The 21498-nt window shown below is 42.3% G+C and overlaps 1 protein-coding gene across 2 annotated transcripts; it reads right to left on the bottom strand.

Moving 5' to 3' along the window:
• Window positions 1-204: 204 nt before the first annotated feature.
• On the bottom strand, window positions 205-18702 carry LOC125157555 (transcription factor BTF3-like). Of its 2 annotated transcripts, XM_047844397.1 has the most exons (3): window positions 18699-18702; window positions 5596-5602; window positions 205-943 (listed from the first exon to the last, which is right to left on the bottom strand). In XM_047844397.1, the coding sequence occupies exon 3, from the start codon at window positions 933-935 to the stop codon at window positions 462-464; it is 474 nt and encodes a 157-aa protein (XP_047700353.1). In that variant the 5' UTR covers window positions 936-943; window positions 5596-5602; window positions 18699-18702; the 3' UTR covers window positions 205-461. The 2 variants fall into 2 exon arrangements, with proteins under 2 accessions (XP_047700353.1, XP_047700352.1); XM_047844396.1 differs by lacking the exons at window positions 5596-5602; window positions 18699-18702 and having other exon boundaries at window positions 205-1134.
• Between the last annotated feature and the right edge of the window lie 2796 nt (window positions 18703-21498).

Raw genomic sequence — 21498 nt, 5'->3', positions numbered from 1 at the left:
GCTTGGCTCCCTCCTTCATGGCTGTTGCTTTCATATCAACTCCCTCTTTCCTTCTCCTCTTCCCCATGCCCCTGCTGTTCCCTCCTGTTGCCCTGATATGGTGATCCTGGCCAGACTAGGGGGACCCCTCCCGTGCTCTTGTTAAAGCTAGGACTTGAAGTACAGTTTGATAATTTTCTTTTTTTTTTTTTTTTTTTTTTTAAATACTAGGCAAAGAACTTTATTAATCTTGTTTCAAACTTTATTCCCAGGCTTCTTCAGCTTAATTAGCTGCAAAGAATGAATTGTGTATAAGCAAAAACTGAAAAGAGCTGCAGTGTCCAGGGGGCTTGGGCTTAAAAATATTAGAGATCTAGATTTTATCAGATCCATGAACAAAATTTTTAAAAAGCAGTCATAATATAAAATAGCAGCTCCCAGTAACTTCTTCAAGTTTTATCTTCTTCAGAAGTTGACTCAATTCAGTTTGCTTCATTCTTGGAAGCTTCATCAAAATTCTCCACAAGATCTGGAACTTCATCATCATCATCCTCTCCGGTAGCAAGTGGTGCCTTTCCATCCACAGATTGTTTGGGCAGAGCTTCAGCCAGCCTTCTTAAACTAGTCAGACTGTCTGCACCAAGTTGGTTTAAGATACTGGGTAACATTTCTGTCAGCTGCTTTGTCTCAGCATGGCCGGTAATGGTGAAAGTGTTCGCAGCCAGGGATGCCTGAACTTTAGGGTTGTTAAAGTGGATCACTGTTCCTTGGTTTGTGAACATATTCACTTCTTCAATACCAGAGATATTGTTTACTCCTAACTTCTTTAAGGAGAACTGAAGTTTTTTATCATCTGCTGTAGCTGTTCTATGAACCACCTTCTTCTTTCGGCGAGCAGTTCCTTTCCCACCAATGCGCACTTGTGCTTGCAGTTTGGCGAGTTTCTCCTGGTTCATGATAGTTTCTTTCATCTGAGGCTCCTGTCCTCGGGTTCCGCCGCGAGGTGGAGGAAGAGACGGCGTCGCCTCGCCCCCAGGGCAGCCGCCCCTGGCTCGACCTCGCCCCCGAGAGTCAGCCTGAGTGGGTGCGCCTGTCCGTCGCATCGCCTTCCTCTCCTCAGCCCTGTCCCTCCCTGTCTCGCTCCTTCCGGGCACTTCCCGCCCCCGTTCCCGTCCTCAGTTTGATAATTTTCTAATCGTCTTTCGCTACTGGGTATTTCAGCCAAGATAAGTTTGTCTTCATTGAAGACCATTAGAAGGGCCTGGAAAGCTAGGCTGCTTCTGGTGTCATTGTAGGGCAGAGAGCAGGGACTTACTGGGTTGATCAGCGCTGATCAAGACACCTCTGATCCAACCCATTCTATACCTGGAATGTTAAGGAACAGGAGGTCATTCCAGGGGCCAGGAGAAAGAGAAGTATGCCACGGGGCTGGAAGAGGAGTCACAGGAACAGCTGAATGGAATAGACTAGAAAACTGAGCCTTACTGCTAGAGGGCTATGTTGGCTGCAGTCTGGTTAGGAACAAAGAGACTGATCGAGGTAAGAGAGCAGAAGTGGGCACTAGGGGCGCTTGACAACAGGATGTGCTAACTTGGGCTCTCTGGCACACCTCACATACCCATGCAGGCTGCAAAAGCCAACTCGCTCTAAAGAGTGCCAATTTTGCAGCCTCGCACCCCCCTCACTGCCAGGGCCCTGCCTTGGCCCCCATTCAAGCATAATGAGAAGGTTTCTATAATTATCGCCCCAGCGTTGGCATTTGCACACAGCTGCGTTATCACACACAGATCTGCCCAGTCCCTGAGAAGGAGTTCCAGAACAAGAGGGCTGCTGTGCTTGACGCCACTGCTGCCTTCAGAGCCCTCAGACCTTGCCCTTTCTTCTTTTTTTTCTTTTCTTTCTTTCTTCTTCTTCTTCTTCTTTCTTCTTCTTCTTCTTTTTCTTTTTCTTTCTGAAGGGCTTAATTTGAAAAGAAAAAAAACCAGTGAAACTGTCTAATATCCTAGACTATAGAGCCAACTGTTAGCAGGGCTGAAGGTCGGATGCTGGCAGAGCTATTCTCTCGAACTTGCCATGGCCAGTGCCCCTCTTGTGTCAGCTGCGATGAGAAAAGAACACAAACACTAGAGCCCTGCGTATTCCCAGAGGCTCCGGTATGGACATGTATCCTGCTTTCTAGGCCCAAGGTGGGAGGCTGGGAAAGAAGAGAATGACTTTTCGTTGCCAGTTTTGGAAGAAAGCAAACAGGTTCTCAAACTTAGGTGCCTTCCATCCCACTGTGAAGCATGGGGTCCAGACCAGAAGAGTCTACAAATTTTCAGAATTAGAAAGAGCCATGGATGTTTTTGAGGCCCATTTCACACTCGGTGCAGCTTCCTCATTGGAAATATCCTGAAGCTGTCATCCAAAAAGAAGAATTCTCTCCTTGGCTGCTTCTGGGAACTGGCTGCTCCTTCCCTGGCAAGGGAGCTGGATTTACATCTGAACAGCTCTGATCCTTGGACATTCTTGCTCTCTTCACTCTATAATGGAAAGAGAAAATCATACTAGGTGTCTCCGTAGCTTTAAACCCATCAAGGGGCTCCCATGGCCCTTGGGATCAAGTCCATGTTCACAACAGCTCTGTGTGTTTGGCCCTCCCCACTCTCAGCCTCATCCTTGATAACATCTCCCACCCTCCACCCCCACTCTCACCCTCGGAAGAGACAGATGCTCAATGTACGGTTTCTTTCATTTTCTAGAATGAACCTCTTTCACTCTTATCCCTCCAGCCCTCTCACCTATAAATTCCTCTTCTGGGAACATTCCTCTGTTTTTAAAAAAATATTTTTTTAATTAATTTATTTTGAGAGAGAGGACACGAACAGGTGAAGAGTAGAGAGAAGGAGAGACAGAATCCCAAGTTGGCTCCAGGCCCTCAGTGCCCAGCCTGATGCGGAGCTCAAGCCCACTTAACTGTGAGATCATGACCTGAGCCAAGATCAGGAGTCGGTCGCTCAACAGACTGAACCACCCAGGCGCCCCCCAGGAACACTCCTGCCCAGGTTGGCCTTTCTTTCCCCTGCATCATTTTCTGGGAGGCCTCTCTGACTTCTAACCCTGATGAACTCCCTTTGCCCTGAGCTCTTGAAGCATTTGCTGTGGGGTTAGCACAATGCTTGGCATGTTGTAGAGGCTTACTGAGATTAGTTGAATGAATAAGTGAGTACATGAACCCAATCTTCTTGTAACTTCTACTCTTTTGTCTTAATTCCACCCTCTTCCATATGACAGCCCTTGAAATATTCAAAGACCGTCATCCTAATCATTCCAGCATCAGCACGAATCTGGTCCCAGCAGGAAACAAATCCCACACTCAGGCAGGGTAATTGAGGACAGTGTGGTAAAAGGGTGTTTACAAAGATGGGCACACCCCAGAGCTAGCAAGAGCAAGATCTTAAACCGGAAGAGTCGAGGGGAAGGAAAGCTTACCTGAGGCCAGAGAGAGTAGTTGAAGCTGGAGGAGAGGACCACCCACCAAGCCAGTAGGAAGGTGGCCAAGCGAGGGAATACGTACCCATCTCACATTCTTCCCACCCTTTAATCCACCCCCCCCCCACCCCCCGCCCCATGCTTCTCACTGGTAGATAAAGGGCAAGGAGCCTCCTAAGATACAAGGCCCAATGGAAAAAGACAGAGAATAAAAGAATGGGGAGAGACAAATAAAAATTATCCACCACAATCATCCAATCCCAACAGCTACCCTAAATCTACTCCCGCCAGACTAAACAGCTTGAGTTGTTTCTGCTATTGCTCAAAGGTCGTGTCTGCTGGACTCCTTATTATCTAAGTCAACGCCATCTGGGCAGGTTCTGGACTGCCATCCATTGCCTGTCCTGAAGCATGTGGCCAGGAATACCACAATGCTCCTGACACCCTCTGAGTAGCACAGCAGCCAGGGTAATAGATACCAATCTCTGCCACTCTGAATGCTACCTTTGTATTAATGCAGGTTTAACACTGTGGTTCCTTGCTTATTGAATGCATTTCAATTGTTTTTTAATTGGGCTTATGATCAATTAAATCCCCCAGGCCTCCTCACACAAACTACTGTGAAATCAAGCTTCCTCCTAAATTGTACTCATGTCATCGATTTCTGTTGTAACCTAACTGCAAGATTTTACATTTATCCCTGTCAGATTTTATCTTATTTACTTCTGTCCATTGTTCCAGATTATTAAATCCTTATTTTGTTATCTAGTGTAGCACCTTTTCCTCTCCGCTTTGAGTCACTAGCTAATTGCATTAGGCCGTTCTCTTTGTTTTCATCTGTATTGATGATGATTTTAAAAAACTTCTTTGTAATGTTTCATTTATTTTTGAGAGAGAGGGAGAGAGAGAGAACAAGCAGGAGAAAGGGAGAGAGAGAGGGAAACACAGAATCTGAAGCAGGCTCCAGGCTCCAAGCTGTCAACATAGAGCCCGATGCCAGGCTCAAACTCGCAAACCGTGAGATCATGACCTGAGCCAAAGTCGGGCACTTAACCGACTAGCCACCCAGGCACCCCTGTTGATGACTGAACACAATCCCAGACAGCTGGGCACGGAAGACCTCCTCTGGTGGAGAGACTGAGTAGTATAGTGTGGGAAATAGAACACTATTTCTGCAGTGAGTTGGTGGTATAATGGAAGGCAAAAGATCATGATGAAATAGTTTTGGGGAAAACCCTGGGTTGCACAAATTAAACGAGTTTCTTTCTTAAAGTATCCCTTAGAGCTATTAACATGCTAATGTCTATGGGCTATCTCTGGAATCAGATCTTCAAGACTACCACATTGATTTGACTATGGAACACTCACACATGTTTGTGTGTATGTGCATATTTGTACATGTGTGTATTGTGTAGTATTGCACAAGATAGGGTTTCACCAAGTTCAATTTGGGAAACGTTGACTATGGAATGGAACAGACCTGAGTTTTACTCCCAGTTCTACCACTTGCCAGTTTGGAGAAAGATACTTAATCTCTCTAATCCTCCGTTTTCTTATCTATGAAGTGGGTGTAAAAGAAGATCTTACCTCATACATTTGTGGTGAGAATGAACTAAGATAATGTATGAATGAATAAGTGCCTCTTACCACGCTAGGATAGTAAATACTCACTAGATGTTAGCCAACATGACACAATATCTTCGTAATTATCATTATCATTAATGTTATTTTGACATCAATCCAGTAGTTAGCTTCCCTACGACAAGTACGTCAAAATGTAATAGTCTAAACAAGCTGAAAGATATGCAAGAAGGTAGAAATATGTTTCTAGTTTACATGACTTATATGACTGATAAATGATGAATATTCTAAATAAATGAGAAAAATTCTCACAACCCAATAAGAAAAAATAACGTCCTAACAGAAAATAAAGGACACAGGCAGCTAGTTGACAATAGAAGAAATGTAAGTGGTCTTAAGTTGGACATTTTTATTCTTAATGAAAAGGGATACTTGTGAAGGCTGCAACTCCCAACCCAGACTTGTAGCACCTGCCTTTTCATTTCACTGGTGCCAGTTGAAAAATGATGACAACAACCACAATAATAATAGCTAATGAGAATTTAGCATTTAGTGGACATTGACCACTGTCCTAAGCGTACTGTAAATATTTACTCATTTACTTCTCACAATGAAAACTGTGAAATTGTTTCCACTTCACAGATGAGAAGACTAAATACAAAAGATTTAAGTATACCATTTCTGGAGCAGTTTGGGGGAAATTGTGAAATTTTTGATGGTATCCATAAGGAGCCTTAAAATATGCACATGCATATAGGACACTCAATGCATATAGGACATTGCTGCATATAGCAATGCATATAGGACTCACTGCATATAGGACAACTCTATAGGACTGTCGCTGCTGCAGAGCTTCCCATGGGATCAACTGAACCTTTGCGGTGGTTCTGTCACAACTCAACTTCTCCCTCTGCCCAATCCTGCTTCCCCCTCCCCCCAGAGGTTTTTGATTCTAAGAGTTCTTCCTAAAAAACTTGGGCAAGGTGATCGCCATCTTAGAATCTGCATCCCGGAGAACACACACAGCAGCACCTGGGAATTTAACATCTAAGAACACATCTGAAGTAAAAGCCTACTGTGAATGTAAAGAATTATATATGAACCCTGGTGGATGGTAAAACCACAAGAGGAAAGAACCTAGGTCCCTGAATCAGTGTGTGAAAAATGTCATCCACCAGTTTCAGCTTGGATCTCCAAGCCATAGACATCTGGAAAAAGCTTTGCTCTCATCCTTTCAACAACAATAACAAAGAAGGTGAACAAGCTTCACAGTAATGGCTTTTATTGAACACATGAAAGAACTGAGGTCATAGGGCAAACAACTAGCCTGAAATCTAGAGAGAGATAGGTGACTGCAGGGAAAAACAGGATGCTAGCATTTACCAACCTGTCACAGGGGCTACCAAAAGCCACAGAAGCCCAGCAGAGGATTTAGCTAGAATTTTTAAAATCAAATTGCTAAAGGCTGAGTGTAGGCTAGTATGAGAGAATAAAGCCCCTTAGCTTCAGGCATAGAAATGTTCACATCTTCTTGTAGGATTTTCCTTTTGGGACCCACAGGTGCTCATGGAAGGTGGGGGGTGGGGGGTGGGTGGCAGATGGGGAGCACTGTTTTTTTTTTAAGTTTGTTTATTTATTTATTTATTTATTTTAGAGAGAGAGAGATACAGAGTGCAAGTGGGAGAGGGGCAGAGACAGAGGGAGACACAGAATCCAAAGTGGGCTCTGAGCTGTCAGCACAGATTCCGACCTCGGGCTCAAACCCATGAACCGCAAGATCATGACCTGAGCCGAAGTTGGACGCTTAACTGTCTGAGCCACCCAGGCGTGGATGGGGAGAATTCTAAGAAAGCTTCTCCCTTCTCTGTGACGCTGACTGGTGGAGGGCAAAAACTCCACCCAGACTCCACCCCTCTCTCCCACAAGAAACAAAAACAATCTGCAGGGCTAAGGGCAACAAAAACTGTAGCCTTATGGCACTGGTGGAAACCAGAGTTCATCTAAGGGAAAGAAACAGAGAAAAAAACAAGTTTCTGTCCCTGGAGTAAGACAGGAGTGCACGCTTGGCCCAGCATTATGTCTGGAAGAGGGGCAGAGATACTTGGGAAGGCTACAACTCCCAACCCAGACTGATAGCACCTAAGACTGAAGATAATGCAGAGCATCAGAGAATTCCCTCCACCACACTGCCACCTCCATGCTAACAAGTGTCAAATGAAAATAATAGTGGAATAGAGCTGGGAGAGCTGCAGAATAAGAATTGTCTTCGAGGAGCATGACAGTAAGAAGACCCAAAGCCAAGTGGAAAGCAAACTTCAAAATCAACCCATCTCCCGATCATGTTACTACAAGCTTTCATACTAAGGGCATAGCAGAAGGAAGAGCCTGCTCATCTCCAAGCATTAAAAAAATGTATCTACTGTCCTACATAACACATCCTGCTTCCACCAAAAAAAAAAAAAGAAAAAAAAAGAAAAAGAAAAAAAGACATACAAAAAGTCCAGGAAAAACAGTCTAAAGAGACAAAGCAATGATCAGAAACAGCTTCAGTTATGACACAGATATTGGAACTAGTAAGGAATTTACTATGATTCATACATTAAAGTCTCTAATTGAAAAGGAAGATTAAGGGGCGCCTGGGTGGCTCAATTGGTTAGGCGACCAACTTAGGCTCAGGTCATGATCTCGCAGTTTGTGAGTTTGAGCCCTGCATTGAGCTCTGTGCTGACAGCTCAGAGCCTGGATCCTACTTCAGATTCTGTGTGTCCCCCTCTCTCTACCCCTCCCCTGCTCGCGCTCTGTGTCTTTCTGTCTGTCAATAATAAATAAACGTTAAAAAAAAATTAAAGAAAAGGAAGATTACATGCAAGGATAGTTGATTTCATCAGAGAGATGGCAACAGTAAGAAGAAACAAAATGGAAATGCTAGAAATGAAAAGCAAAGTAACAAAGATGAAGAATGTTTTCAAAGGGCACACCAGTAAACTCAACACAGCCAAGGATATAATCAGTGATTTTGATCAGTAGAGATTATCTTAACTTAAATAAGAAGAGGAAAAAAAAAAGAGTGGGAAGAAAAACAGAAGATCAAAGAGACATGGGACAATACCAAATGATATAACACGTTTGTCATGAAATTTCAGGAGAAGAAAGAACAAGGCAGAAGAAATATTTGAAGAAATAATGAAATAATGGCTGAGAATTTCCCAAACTTTGTGACAGACACCAAATTATAGATCCAAGAGGCTCAGAGAGCATTAAGCAAGGACAAAACAAAACCTAGGTGCATTGGTTTCCAGTGGCTGCTGTAAGAAATTACCACAGACTTGGTGGCTTAAAACAACAGTGATTTGGTCAATCACAGTTCTGGAAGCCAGAAGTCTGAAATCAGTATCATGGGCCAGAGTCAAATCAGAATGTACTTTCTTTTGAGGCTATAGGGGCAAATCTAGTCCTTGCCTCTTTCAGTCCTGGGTGGCTACTGACGTTCCTTGGCTTGGGGTTGAGTCACTTCAGTCTTGAAGACCAGCATCTTCAAATATCTCTGTTCTGTCTTCACATTGCCTTCTTCTCTGTATGTGTGTCAAAAGCACAAGGAATGGGAGAAGGAAGTAGAAATACACTGACATTACATATGAAGCAATATAGCAGTCTTTGAAGGTAGACTCTGATTGTAAACCAATTAAACATGTTTTTAAAGAGGGATAAGTAATAATTCAATAAAAGATGAAATGTATTCACAAGAGTGTTAAATTATACCTACAGAAGGCAGAAATGAAGAAATAAAAAAGAGCAAATAGAGCAAACAGAAAACAGCTAACAAGATAGTAGATTTTAATCCAATCGCACATAATCCCATTCAGTGCGAATGGTCTAAACATACCAGCTAAAAGACAGAGATATTCATATTGGATTAAAAAAAATCAGGACTCAAACACATACTGTCTACAAGAAATCCACTTTAAATATAAAGACACAGGTAGCTTAAAAATAAATGGATAGAGCAATGCATGCCATGCAAACACTACATAAAAGAAAACTGAAGTGGTTATACCGATTACAACAAAAGTAAACTTTAGAACAAGGAAGATTGTCAGGATAAAGAGGAACATCACATAATGACAAAGAAGTCAGTTATTTAAATAATCCTCCGTGTGTGTGCCTAACAATAAAGCTTCAAAATATATGAGGAATAGGGGCACCTGGGTGGCTCATTCGGTCTGAGCCTGTGTCTGACTCTTGGTTTCATGATCTCATGGTTTGTGAGTTTGAGCCCCTCCTTGGGCTCCATACTGACAGTGCAGAATCTGCTTGGGATTCTCTCTGTATTCTCTCTCACTCCCTCTCTCTCTGCCTCTCCCCTGCTCATACTCTCTCTCTCTAAATAAACAAATAAATAAACTTTTAAAAATATATGAGGAATAAAAAAGGACCGATCTGAAGGGACAAATAGACAAATCTACAATTCCAGTTGGAATATACTGGTTGATATTTTGCCTACAAAATATCAGGACAGATATAGATGATCTGGACGACACTATTAACCAACTTGACCTCATTGATATTTATAAAATATGCCAAACAACAACAGCAGAATACACATTCTTTCTAAGTGCACACGGCACATGTACCAAGATAGACCCCATTCTGGGCCATAACACGAGCCTTATGATATTTTAAATAGAAGCCATGCAAAGTATGTTCTTACAGCATGCTAGAATTAAACTGGAAGTCAATAACGAAAAGCTATTTATAAAATCGTCAAATATTGGGAAATTAAACAACACATTTCTAAATGAGTTATAGGTCAAAAAAGAAGTCTCAATGGAAGCTAAAAGTATTCTGGCTTAAATGAGAACGAAAATACGGCCTTTCAAAATTTGGCTGATTCTAAGGCTCAGGCACAAAATCACCCTGAAGCATCTTGTAGTAACATAAAGCAAGGAAGTTCTAAAACATAAATTAATTAATAAAGAAAATTAAATAGGAAATACATTTTAAGAGTTGGAGGCATGTCAAAAAGATACAGGAGCCAACCTGAAAGAGCTCCCCATGATCAAAGCTGGAACAATTTGAAGAACAAAATAAATAACATTAATTTTGGAGTATAAACCTAGAAAGCAAATAAATATCCATGATTTCACACTGATATAAATAATTGAATAAAAAACAAGTGGGAAGAAAGGAATAACTTGTTATAATGCAATTCCAAATAATACATGTAGAAGGAACAAGAGAAATAGAAAATCAGAGCACTATAGTCATAATTTACATAGCAGACCCCTGATGGATGCAAAAATTAATGGAAAAAACTTTCAGGAGAAACAAAATATTTGCATGGCCTCAAAAGTATCTCCCTCTAAATATTTATTAATTATTATGGTTGTTGAGCATATGCCCATGAAGTCCTAGCTACTCCTTCCTCCAGAAGACTGAGCATAATTCTCCTTCCCTTGAGTATGGGCTGGTCTTTACAGTGGAGAAACTGGCAGCCATTGCCTTAACCAAGAGGATTGAGGTTAACATAATCAGGGATAAGTCATGTGGGTATCCCGTACCTCCTAATATGATGCAGTAAGAAAGTATTCTCTAAAATCCATAACTCCAGGGGCGCCTGGGTGGTGCAGTCGGTTAAGCGTCCGACTTCAGCCAGGTCACGATCTCGCGGTCTGTGAGTTCAAGCCCCGCGTCGGGCTCTGGGCTGATGGCTCAGAGCCTGGAGCCTGTTTCCGATTCTGTGTCTCCCTCTCTCTCTGCCCCTCCCCTGTTCATGCTCTGTCTCTCTCTGTCCCAAAAATAAATAAACGTTGAAAAAAAAATTTAAAAAAAAAAATAAAATCCATAACTCCAATCTAATCACAGGAATGCATCAGACAGACCCTATTTGGTGGACATTCTACAAACCACCTGACTTCAAAAGTGTCAAGGTTATGAAAAACCAGTGAAGACTGAGAAACTGTCACCAATTAGAGGAAACTAGGGAGACATGACAGTCGAATGCATGGTGGCATTCTGGGTTAGATTCTGGGACAGAAAAAGGTTATTAGTGGGAAAACTGGTGGAATCTGATTCGAGTCTGTGGTTTAGTTAATATGGCTGCACCCATGTTAATTCCATAGTTTTAATAAATGCACCATGATTATATAAGATTCTCACTTTAGGAAGAGCTGGGGAAAGGGTATCTGAGAACTCCCTGTACTATCTTTGCAATTCTTCCGTAAACCTACAATTACTTCAAAATAAAAGATTTTTAAGTTATCCATATCTAAGTACACCCACACTGGACTTGTATATAAGAAATTAAATTCTCTTGTGTTAAGCCTTTGAAATTTGGAGGGTTTTTCTTAATTGAAATTAGTGTCATCCTAATGTACTGTTGATCATAATTATTAAGCAGAATCCTTTCAAATTAATTCTGTTCCATGAACACATATTTGACCACTCAATCAAGAAGAGATTGCATATTTGTTGTAAGTTGTTGTAAGAGATCCAGAAAAAGTTGACCAGCTGCTCTCTTTTTGTAATTGGTTCTCCAAAATTAAACTCTAAATTAGTCTCCACTTTTTTCTATGTTTGTTATTTTTATCTTCACAGCTATATTATAAGTACAATAAGATCCTTGAGATGAGAGCAACCAGAGGACCCTGAAAGGTAAACTTGAACGGAACCTTGAGTGACAGGGAAGACCAGGCATCATAAATTCATATGCCTTTGGGGGCCAGGCAGGTGATATGCATGTCTGAATGAGGCCTACTAGGAACTGGAAAATGCATGTTCACCTAGAGCTATGTCAGTATAGAATTGTTAACATCATGCTGATCAAGTGAAAGAAGTTTGCCATTTAGAATGGTCTAAGTGTAAGAGACTATGCCTAGTGATGGTGATCCTATTGGGAGGAGAAACCAGAATGCCTTTCTAGCAGAGGAATCTCAGGGTGAAAAGTCTACTTATACTTAAGCAAAGCACGTTCAGAGGGTCATGGCACTCTAGCCTGGTGTTTAAGGAGAGAAAGTAGCATGCCTAGGGCATTAGACCCAGAAGAGATTTTGGTGATCTTGTAGCTAAGTGGTATGCAGTGTGACTCTGCAGGGCCTAGGGGCTCATAGAACCCTCCCGAAGCCTGGGGAGAAGGGCTTCTGAAATTTACCTCCCAGATCTGTTGAATTTGATCTACACATGGTAGGTATTTCTCTGTGACAATTTATTGAAATCAATAGTTCCATGTCAAAAATACGTTTGAAAAGCATTGATCTAAGAGCCCTAAGTCTTTTCATATTATAAAGAGGCCCAAGATGTTGAAGTGACTTGTTCCAAATTTATCTGGATTTCCTTAGATTTGACCTGCAAATCTGGCCCCAGAGTCAGTACTCTTTCTACTATATGCCTGTGGAGGTCTGGACAGGACTGGAACAAATTTGCTCCTTGGGAGAACCCCACTTTTATTTTATTTTTCTATTCTATTCTATTCTATTCATCTTTTGCCCTCTGAGTTTCATGTTAGGTGCTGATCTGGAATCAAGAATTTAGGAAGGAAGGTAAGACTTTGAATTATTTTCATCCATTCCCTAGGTGAATAAAACATCTGAGAGCAGGTTTTAGTACAGAGTAAAGAGCAATGGATATTTGAGCGATGGGCAGTAGCAACACAAACAACAATAACAATACCTTATGTTTATTGAATAGTTGCTATGTGTTCAGCACTGCCCCAAGCACCTTACAAATATTTTCTCACTTAACCCTCACAACAACCCTATTTGGTAACTATTATTATCCCCACTTAATAGGAATGAAAGTAACACCTAATTAGAGAGGTTAAGTAATTATCCCAAAGTCTAATTATATAGTTATTAATCTATTATTGGAACCTCTTAGGTAGCAGCTAAGCATGAATAAATCTATGTATTCCCCTTTGCTGTTTTCTCCAGAGCTGTATTTGCTGCCGTGAGAACCCTAGCCTTCTGTTGATGGGATGGTTGCTCCCAGCAACCCCCACTCCACCCTCCTCCAGATAGGCTTTAAAAAATGGGCCCTTCCTGATTCCCATTAAAAGGGGTTAGCAGATGTAGGTAAAAATGTTCCTGTGGAGCTAGCGTCTCAATGTCAAGGCGGGAGAGCCACAATAACACTAAGAATGAGGGAGCCCAGTTGTAGTCTGCCTCCATCAAATGACTCAGATAGTTTTCAGATGTGGTAGGTGGGATGAAACTCAAAGCTTGTTGGACTTCAAACATTTCCTCCTCTGTTTAATACATCCTGTGTGTTCTCCAGGGGAAATGCAATCCCTTATGCTTCTGTGATTCAACACAGTTGTTGCTTTTAAGTATGTTTGAAATCCCAGAGGTCCCTTGGGCAAATCCTTTTAAGCGAGAGAGCTACATTTTACTGAATCAGATAACTCAATTTTGAGTTCCAAGAAACTTGGGTTGTGATTTGAAACTTCCAACCATTAAAGTATGAGCTGGCGCAAAAGGTGGAAAAGCGCATCTCGTCTTTGCTTGTCTGACAACAGAAGGGTGAGAATGTTCCCTCAGCCACCATTTCAATGTATAGGAGGGTAGGGAGGGGGAAACATACAGCAGGAAAAGTGAGTTCCCACACAGCCAGGGTAGAAGACTTAGTTCCTGCTTCTTCTCTCTCATCCACTGGAGAAGGAAGTCCCAAGATTAAAACTCCTTGGTTGTAGCCTGATAGTGTTTGGACCACAACTTCCCATGGTACACTGGCAGTGATTACTGTTTGAGTTTGAATCTAGTCTCTGCCACTTTCAAACTGTGTGACTTCTGGATCCACTTAATCTCTCTGTGCTTTAGTTTTCTTACATGGAAAATGAAAATAATAATAGTTCAACCTGGGGCGCCTGGGTGGCTCAGTCACTTAAGTGTCTGACTTCAGCTCAAGTCATGAACTCACAGTTTGTGAGTTCAAGTCCCGCATTGGGCTCTGTGCTGACGGCTTGGAGCCTGGAGCCTGCTTCAGATTCTGTGTCTCCCTCTCTGCCTTCTCTGTCTCCTACTCACCCTCTGTCTCTCTCTCCTTCAAAAAATTAATAAATGTTAAAAAAAATTAAATAATAGTTCCAACCTCATTAGGTTGTTGAGAGTATTTGATGAGTTAATCGTGGGAAGTGCATAAACCATGCCTGTCACGTTGTAAGAACTCAGTAAAGGTTAATGGTAGTAAAGCTTTAGTAATCTGTTCCTAAGAGGTTCTGGGGACCCCAAAGAATCCTAAAGCTCTAGAACTCTAGACATGATTTTGTCTCTCAGGCAGTCTCCAAATCACGGGGGGCTAGTTCACAAATACACTGGCCGTTTAGAGGACATTCAAGAATGGTCTGACCTATTATGACTATGGGTGTGGTCTCCACCTATTCCTCCAGGATTATTGTAGAGTCTTCTGATACTACTTCAGAGTCTAAATATGGACACTAAAAAAAGAAATGCTGTAACATGACATGTCACTGTAATTCAAACCACATGGTAATGTGGGTAGAATGTTAGCTGATTGTTAAGCAGGATGGTGATACAACCCAGGTAATGCTAATGGAAGTTGCACTTGAGGAAGATATAGATGTTGAATGTGTGGTCATGGTGTTAACTAAGATACTGGGGGCCGAAGAGGTCCTGCATTGTATTTCTGGTCATTAAAGAGAAGTCACACAGTATTTGATAAACACTTTCTAAACACCTATTATGCACTGAGTATGTTGTGAGACAGTTATTTCCACAAATATTTATTGAGCACCTACTATGCACCAGCATACTTCTAGGTCTTAGGTATACAACAGTGGGTAAAATAGGCCAAAACCCCTGCCCAAATGCAAGTTCTATTTTAGTGGAAGAGACAGACTACTGATAAGGTAAATAACTAAAGTAGTATGATGGATGGCAATAAGTGCTGAGGTTAAAAAAAATGAGGGAGGGAATGGAGATAGAGTGGGTCAGACTTGGAGTAGTGATGGTTTTGTAGATAGAACTGAAAGAGGTGAGGGAGTATGCCATGTGGATACTTACAGAAGAAATATTCTAGGCAGAGAAAAGAGCGATACAAAGGCCCCAAGGAAGAATTGTGCCTCGGATGGTCAGAGAATGGCAAGAAAGCTTTGGGGTCTTGAGTGGTAGGGGATGAGGTTAGAGATGTGGTGCCTGACCAAATCACAAAGGGTCTTGCACATTATTGTAAGGACTTTGGCTTTTACAGTATGAGCTAGGAAGCTATTGTAGGGTTGTAAGTGAAGGAATGATATGTTCTGCTGATGTTTGATGAGATTATTTGGGTGCTGTGTTTAGAATCAAAATGAAGAAGGCAAGGACAGAGGAAGACAGACCAGTTAGGAGGTTACTGCAACAATCTGAGCAAGACATAACCATTGCTTGGGTCGGAGTGGTAGCAGGAAAGCTGGTAAGAACTGGTCAGATTCCAGATCTATTTTGAAAGTAGATTCATCAGGATTTTCTGATAAATTTAATGTACAGTGTGAGGATGAGAGGAGTCAAGGATGCCTTCAAGGTTTCTGGCCTGAACGACTGGAAGATTAGAATTATCATTTACTCTTCTAGTGGTGCTAGGGAGACTTCAAGAGGAAGAGGTTTGGAGAAGAAGACCAGGAGTTTGTTCAGTTTGCACATGAAATGCCTATTAACATCCAGATGGAGATGTCAGGCAGGTCCTTGGGTGTATGCATGTGAAGTGCAGGAGAAGGTCTGAGATGGAGATAAAATTTAGGGGGTCATGAACCTATAGGGAGTGTAGAAATCTAGGAGATTGAATGAGATCATCAAGATAGTGAGTGTATCCAGAAAAAAAGACATTCAAAGATGAAGTCCTGTGGCTTCATTTAAAGGTCAGTGGGATGAGAAGGAAGTAGCAAGGGATGGAAAAGAAGCAACCAATAGGTAGGACGCAAGCAGGAGAGTATGGTGTCCTGGAAGCCAAGTGAAGGAAGTGTCTTAACAGGAAGAGTCGTCAATTCAGTAAAATGCTGCTGATCTAGCAAGTAAAATGCAAATGTAGAACGCATTACTGGATTTAGCAATATGGAGGTCATCCAAACTGTGTGGTTTTAGGGAGGAGTGATGGATGATCTGGAAGAGATTAATAAGGAGGAAGGAAGACACTCCCTCACATCTAGACCCAGTGAAGATGAAGGGTCTGGGAGACGGAACGGCTACTGTTTGAGGAGGCATCTGAGGAAAGGTAAATTTCACCTAGAATAAAAAGGTGAAGGGAATAGTCAAGGAAGTGCAAGGGGATATGAGGCATTTGGCTGATGATTGATAGATGCTTGGCAGAAAGTTCCAGTTCTTTCAGGAGATGGGTCCGTGGGAGGGGAGATGGTTACAGAAAAGGCAGTGTTTAGAACCATAAGGAGACTAGAGGCCAGGTGATAGGGGATGGCTGGGAACCCTAGATGTCTTCCGGTGACTGACACAGAACATGTTGTTCTGAAGCAGACTGTGCTAGTAAGTGTCAGGCAGCTTGAGAGGAGTGATGGGGATATATAGAATTGGGGAGCCACTGCTTGACTTCTATGGGTGGAGGATGAAGCCTGCATGAAGGAAACCTTGCCCCTAGCATGTGGGCTTCCTCTTTCTGGTGGAGGACTAGAGACTCAAGGAGGGGTGACCTTACATTGAACTCACAGGAACTCTCTTGACCCCTGGTGATGGTCGTTTGCCCAGCCAATACAAGAGACATTCTTGCAGGGATGAGTGCAGCCATGGCAGCCTCTGACATATACCTCCCCACTTTAGCTGGTGAGGGGTTGTCATTACCCATTGCCATACTGGGCAGCCACTTTTGCCCAATCCCCACTCCCAGGCTTCTGTGGCCGAAAGTCAACACAGAAGCATTCTCTCAATCGCCGGATCATCTCTATTTTATAGGAACATTTCCCGCGGTTGTTCTCTGCCAGCTTTGTTCCAAACGTGTCCAAATGTATTTTCATGTGGCTGGAAGTGTTTAAACATTCTGACATTTCAATCACGTAATACGGCTGAATGAACTTCCATGGTATTTGGCACAGCAGTGTTGCTTAATTCTTTTCTGACTGTGATCACCAAGCAGGAACCTAAGAAGTGGCAGGTACTCCCTAGGGAGATACAGAAGGCGTATGTCCGCTCGTGATTGCAGAGCACCGTTGATGCAAAGCTGTTCTCTTGAGTCCGGTGGCGAATGGTGGGTATTACATTGCCCGAAAATCACAAGAGACTAGGAACTTTGAGAAGTCTGAAGTCTTGAGGGCACTCGTACAATTTTTTAAAAATTTTTTCTCAAGATGTTCCAAAGTGCTTTGCACCTGATTCACCTTCTTCGAGCTTCAACCCTAACATTGACATATTGCCAACTTACCAACACACAAAGTAACTTATCCAAATTATACAGAGAGCTTACATGTGTCTAGCACTTACCAATTTAGCAATTAAAGGCCTGGAAGTATATTTTCTGATTTGATAATAAGGGTAAGATATTATAGTCTTTATTTTCCAGATGAGCAAATTTCTACAACTCCTCAGGTGGGACTTATTTTCACCAAACGATACCATTTATTCATTAATTCACTCATTTACTCAATATACCCTTATTTGGCCCTAGTAAGAGCTCTTCAATATTTTCACAGCCAATACATCTGTTTAAGATTTGAACATTTGCACATTTTAAACAAATAACGACTCAATTCTTACTCTATGTGATACTCCTTCAAGAACTATTTTTTAAGGAGGACACAAAGATAGCTAGAATATGGACTCTGCTATAAAGGAGCTCAAAGTCACATTTACAATATTTATTCTGAACTTCTCAGCTGAAACCCAAGCTGACATGTGTATTAATCCAACAGTGTTTCTTGGTGTCTGTACTGCTTAAGGTAACCTTAGATGCTGCAACATACAAATCCAAATGTATATAATGCTTCAGACACAACAGAAATTTCTTTCTTTCTCATGTGCAGTCCAAAGTGGGTGGTCCAACTGGTGGGCAGCAATCTTCCAAGTAGCAATACGGGGAGCCAGGCTTCTTCCATCTTCAGTGTGTAGCTTCCGAGCTTGTTGGGCTCATTTGCATCAAGTCAGTAGCATCAGAAACAACATGGAGGGTGGCATGTGGGAGGTTTTTATGGGCCAGCTATGAAAGTGGAACACAAGAGTTCCCGGTTCATTCTGGTGGCTGAGCCTTAGTCATGTGACCACAACTAACCTCAAGAGAGGCTGAAAAATGTGATCTAGCTGTGTACTCAGGGAGATAAGAAAACAGCTTTGATGAGCAGCTGCCATTCTCTGCCATTGTGTGTGTGTGTGTGTGTGTGTGTGTGTGTGTGGCTTTCGGCATAGGAGGGTTTATCTGGAGCAAGATGGATACAAGTAAGGGAGCAGAAAGCTAGACCAGTGCCCTCCCCAGTAGACTTCTGAGCTGTGCTGAGAGAGATGAGTTATGGTCATTTCCAAGGTATATCTCTTCTTCATGAGGGTGATTCATGTTTGAGCTAGGAGTGTGAAAGAATCCCCCAAGGTGGGGGAACTTAGCTTCAACTTCAAGTTCTTCTTGTCTCTAGTGCATTTATTCTTCTGAAGTTCTGTCTGCCCATATGATTAATTCGATGATCTCCTGCCCTCCAGCTTTGGTACTACTTCTGGCTCCTGAAGGCTTTTACAGAAAAGACTTTCCTTGACTCTTCTGATCTTGGATCACATGCAGTCTTATCCTTCAGATCAATCTAAGCCTATGGGACAGAAAGAAATTATTAAATTGAATTCTGTCATATGTTTGTTAACAGGCTTAGTCAGTTGGTTGATCACACAATAATAGAGTTCTTTCTGAAGTTCTAACAACTCATTACTGTCCCCAGGAAAACCACTTCATGTTTCTATATCTCTAGTTCTCCTTCTAGGGTATGTGTGTGGGGGGGGGGGGGGTGGGGAGAGAAATGACATTTTACACATCATAGCTATCTTGAGGACCCACAGTGGTTTCCCAGTAAATGCAGTCGACATACTAGCTTTCCATTAAAAGTAATTCTGAGGTCTTCTGCAAATCCAAAAGTACCAGCCAAGGGTTCCTTACTGCTGAGTTTGTGAGCACTTCCAAGTTTTGGCTGAGGGCAAAAAAAAATAGCCTCCTCACACTTTTTACTTTATAATTGGATGTTAAAATAGAAATTTCTGCTGAGACACTAATAGATACCAGATACCAAAATGACATGTGAGATAGACTTTCCTACAGGATTTGCAGAAAGAAATGGCGAAAACCCAAAATTATGAGTTTTGTGACTCACTCACAACATGGGGAGAAAGGGTCGAGGGTTAGAGTTGAGAGGGAGATTTTCTTAGACATGATTTATTTGAGAAAGTTCTGTTGAGAAGGCCAGGAAATACTTCCTTCTTTACCTCAGATCACGAGAGAGGGCCTTTCCAGAAACCATTTGGCAGGGTAATATGTGTTGCCCATCGTTCAAGGGGAGACACAGTAGATTAACATCTACTTCGTACCTGGAATGGATAGACTAACTGCTCTAGTCTAGTAGCTGCATTGGGTGGACCAAGGGCCAGCAGTTCTGGAATCTATTGGAGAAAAGGATGCATAAGTGTTTACCGTGAAACAGATTTGGACGTGTGTGTGTGTGTGTGTATGTGTGTTTGAGAAAAGGGAGAGAGAGAGAGAGGGAGAGAGAGAGAGGGAGAGAGAGAGAAGCAAAGAGATGAGACAGGAGAGAGTCCATCACCTGGGGCAAGAGAACCTCCAAGCATTTGGTGGGGGGAGACATCGCAGTTGCAAAAGGCCTATGTACCCCGACCCCCAGCTATATACTTCCTCCTCTTCACACACCCGTGCAGGGGGCGTGAAGGACCGGGAGAACAGCCGGGGAAAGAAAATGAAGAAGCACTATTTCTTCTCCAGATAAAAAGCTGATCATGTCTCTCCCTCACCTTACCCCCTGCTCCAGGCTTCCTACCAGCATCCGGTCATGTTCAAAATTTTCATCACCACACGGACCTGGAAATTTTGGTTACTGCTCATTACTAAAAAGAGAATGTGTTTTGGACTTAACGTAACCATAAGAATTTGTATTACCTAAGCACTCCAGAAAAGAAGTGGGGCTCCCCAGTATTTTGTCTAGGGGCTGGGAAGGAATTATCCTTCTGAATAAATGTAAGGGAGCAGGAGGAGACAAAAAATAAAGTTACCGTCTATTTATGTGACTACGTGGTTACAGCCCCTTCAGAATACATTGGGAATGTTCGTGATCCCTCTCCATGATACATACCCTGGAAAGAGGCAGATTGTTTTCTTTTACGGACACGTGAATACCACCCAATGTGTATCGTATCCCTTTTCCTCACCCTGATCTCAGAGGAAATGGAGACGTCCTCATTTCCATTACCTGCACTTACAACTTTGCCCACAATGCTTAAAGGCATTATTTTGGAGTCAATTTCTAAATGTTGAGATGCTTAATTAAATAAATGCATGCAAATTTTAGGTTCTTTTTTTTTTCCTGCTTAAACAAACGACCACAAATCTATTGCTTCCAAATTGTGCTTTGCTCCGGCATTTAGCCATAGTTGTGAGCACATTAGTACCGCACTCTGAAATGACACGATTGTTTCGGCATCAGGCTCCATTTCAAAAGATACTTCATATGCCGGTAGGTCTCCAAGGGATTTATTTCCTCTCTCTCCTTATTTACTTATTTTCTTTCTTTGTATTGCAGTAAAATTCAAGCCTGAGGAAGAGCTAGCTCTCTGAATCCCAGCCTGGGAGTAAATAATTCAGCACAGTGTGGCACAGAAAATGCTTCCCTCTGCCTCATTTTTTCAAAACTTGTGTCTGTGTGGATTCAAGATCATGCTGAGTGCTCTGATATAGAGCAGGGCAGATGTCCTGGCTGAATCGAGAGATACAAACTCAGTGAAGTATAAGTCATGGGACAATTGGCTGTTCTCAAAACTTGATGGAAAATGACACCGCTTTGAAGCTTTTGTTTTTCGGTGAAGTAAGAGCTATTAGGTGTCTTTTGCAGCCAGGTCAGAGCAATAAACAGACATACTATGCAAAACAGGGTGAGGGCTTTCTGGCTACTTTCCTTGCAGATCGTGTTCCTTTTTTGCTTTTGGATTGACGGCTCAGAGTCCTGGGTACAAATCATTGGTTAACTTCCAACTGATATGTTAGTTGCGCTGATTCCCCCAGCAATTTGGCAATATATCTTTCCCACTCCCTTCCCCAGAACCTTAAAAAATTATCAAAATTTACCTCCTGCATTTAACTACACATTCCACTGCCCGGTATGGTATTTGTTCCACAGTGCTATAACCTTCAAAACCACCATGCTGGCTTGATTTTGTACGCGATCGAGTAGAATTGTTTGGAAATAACAGCTTAGGGCACTGTATTAAGTGGGTTGAGACCACAGAGCTGATGAGCACCATCCTGCAAATGACAATGTAGCAGGTGTTGTCGATGCCCCGCCCA

This window comes from Prionailurus viverrinus, chromosome X, assembly GCF_022837055.1.
Source record: "Prionailurus viverrinus isolate Anna chromosome X, UM_Priviv_1.0, whole genome shotgun sequence".
In the NCBI taxonomy this organism is placed as follows: Eukaryota; Metazoa; Chordata; class Mammalia; order Carnivora; family Felidae; genus Prionailurus; species Prionailurus viverrinus.
The sequence above is the reverse complement of the archived record's forward strand: the minus strand, read 5'-3'. Positions and strand labels throughout refer to the sequence as shown.

Coding starts and splice junctions, on each gene's coding strand:
- LOC125157555 (XM_047844396.1), bottom strand. CDS start 1,082: ATGCGACGGACAGGCGCACCCACTCAGGCTGACTCTCGGGGGCGAGGT.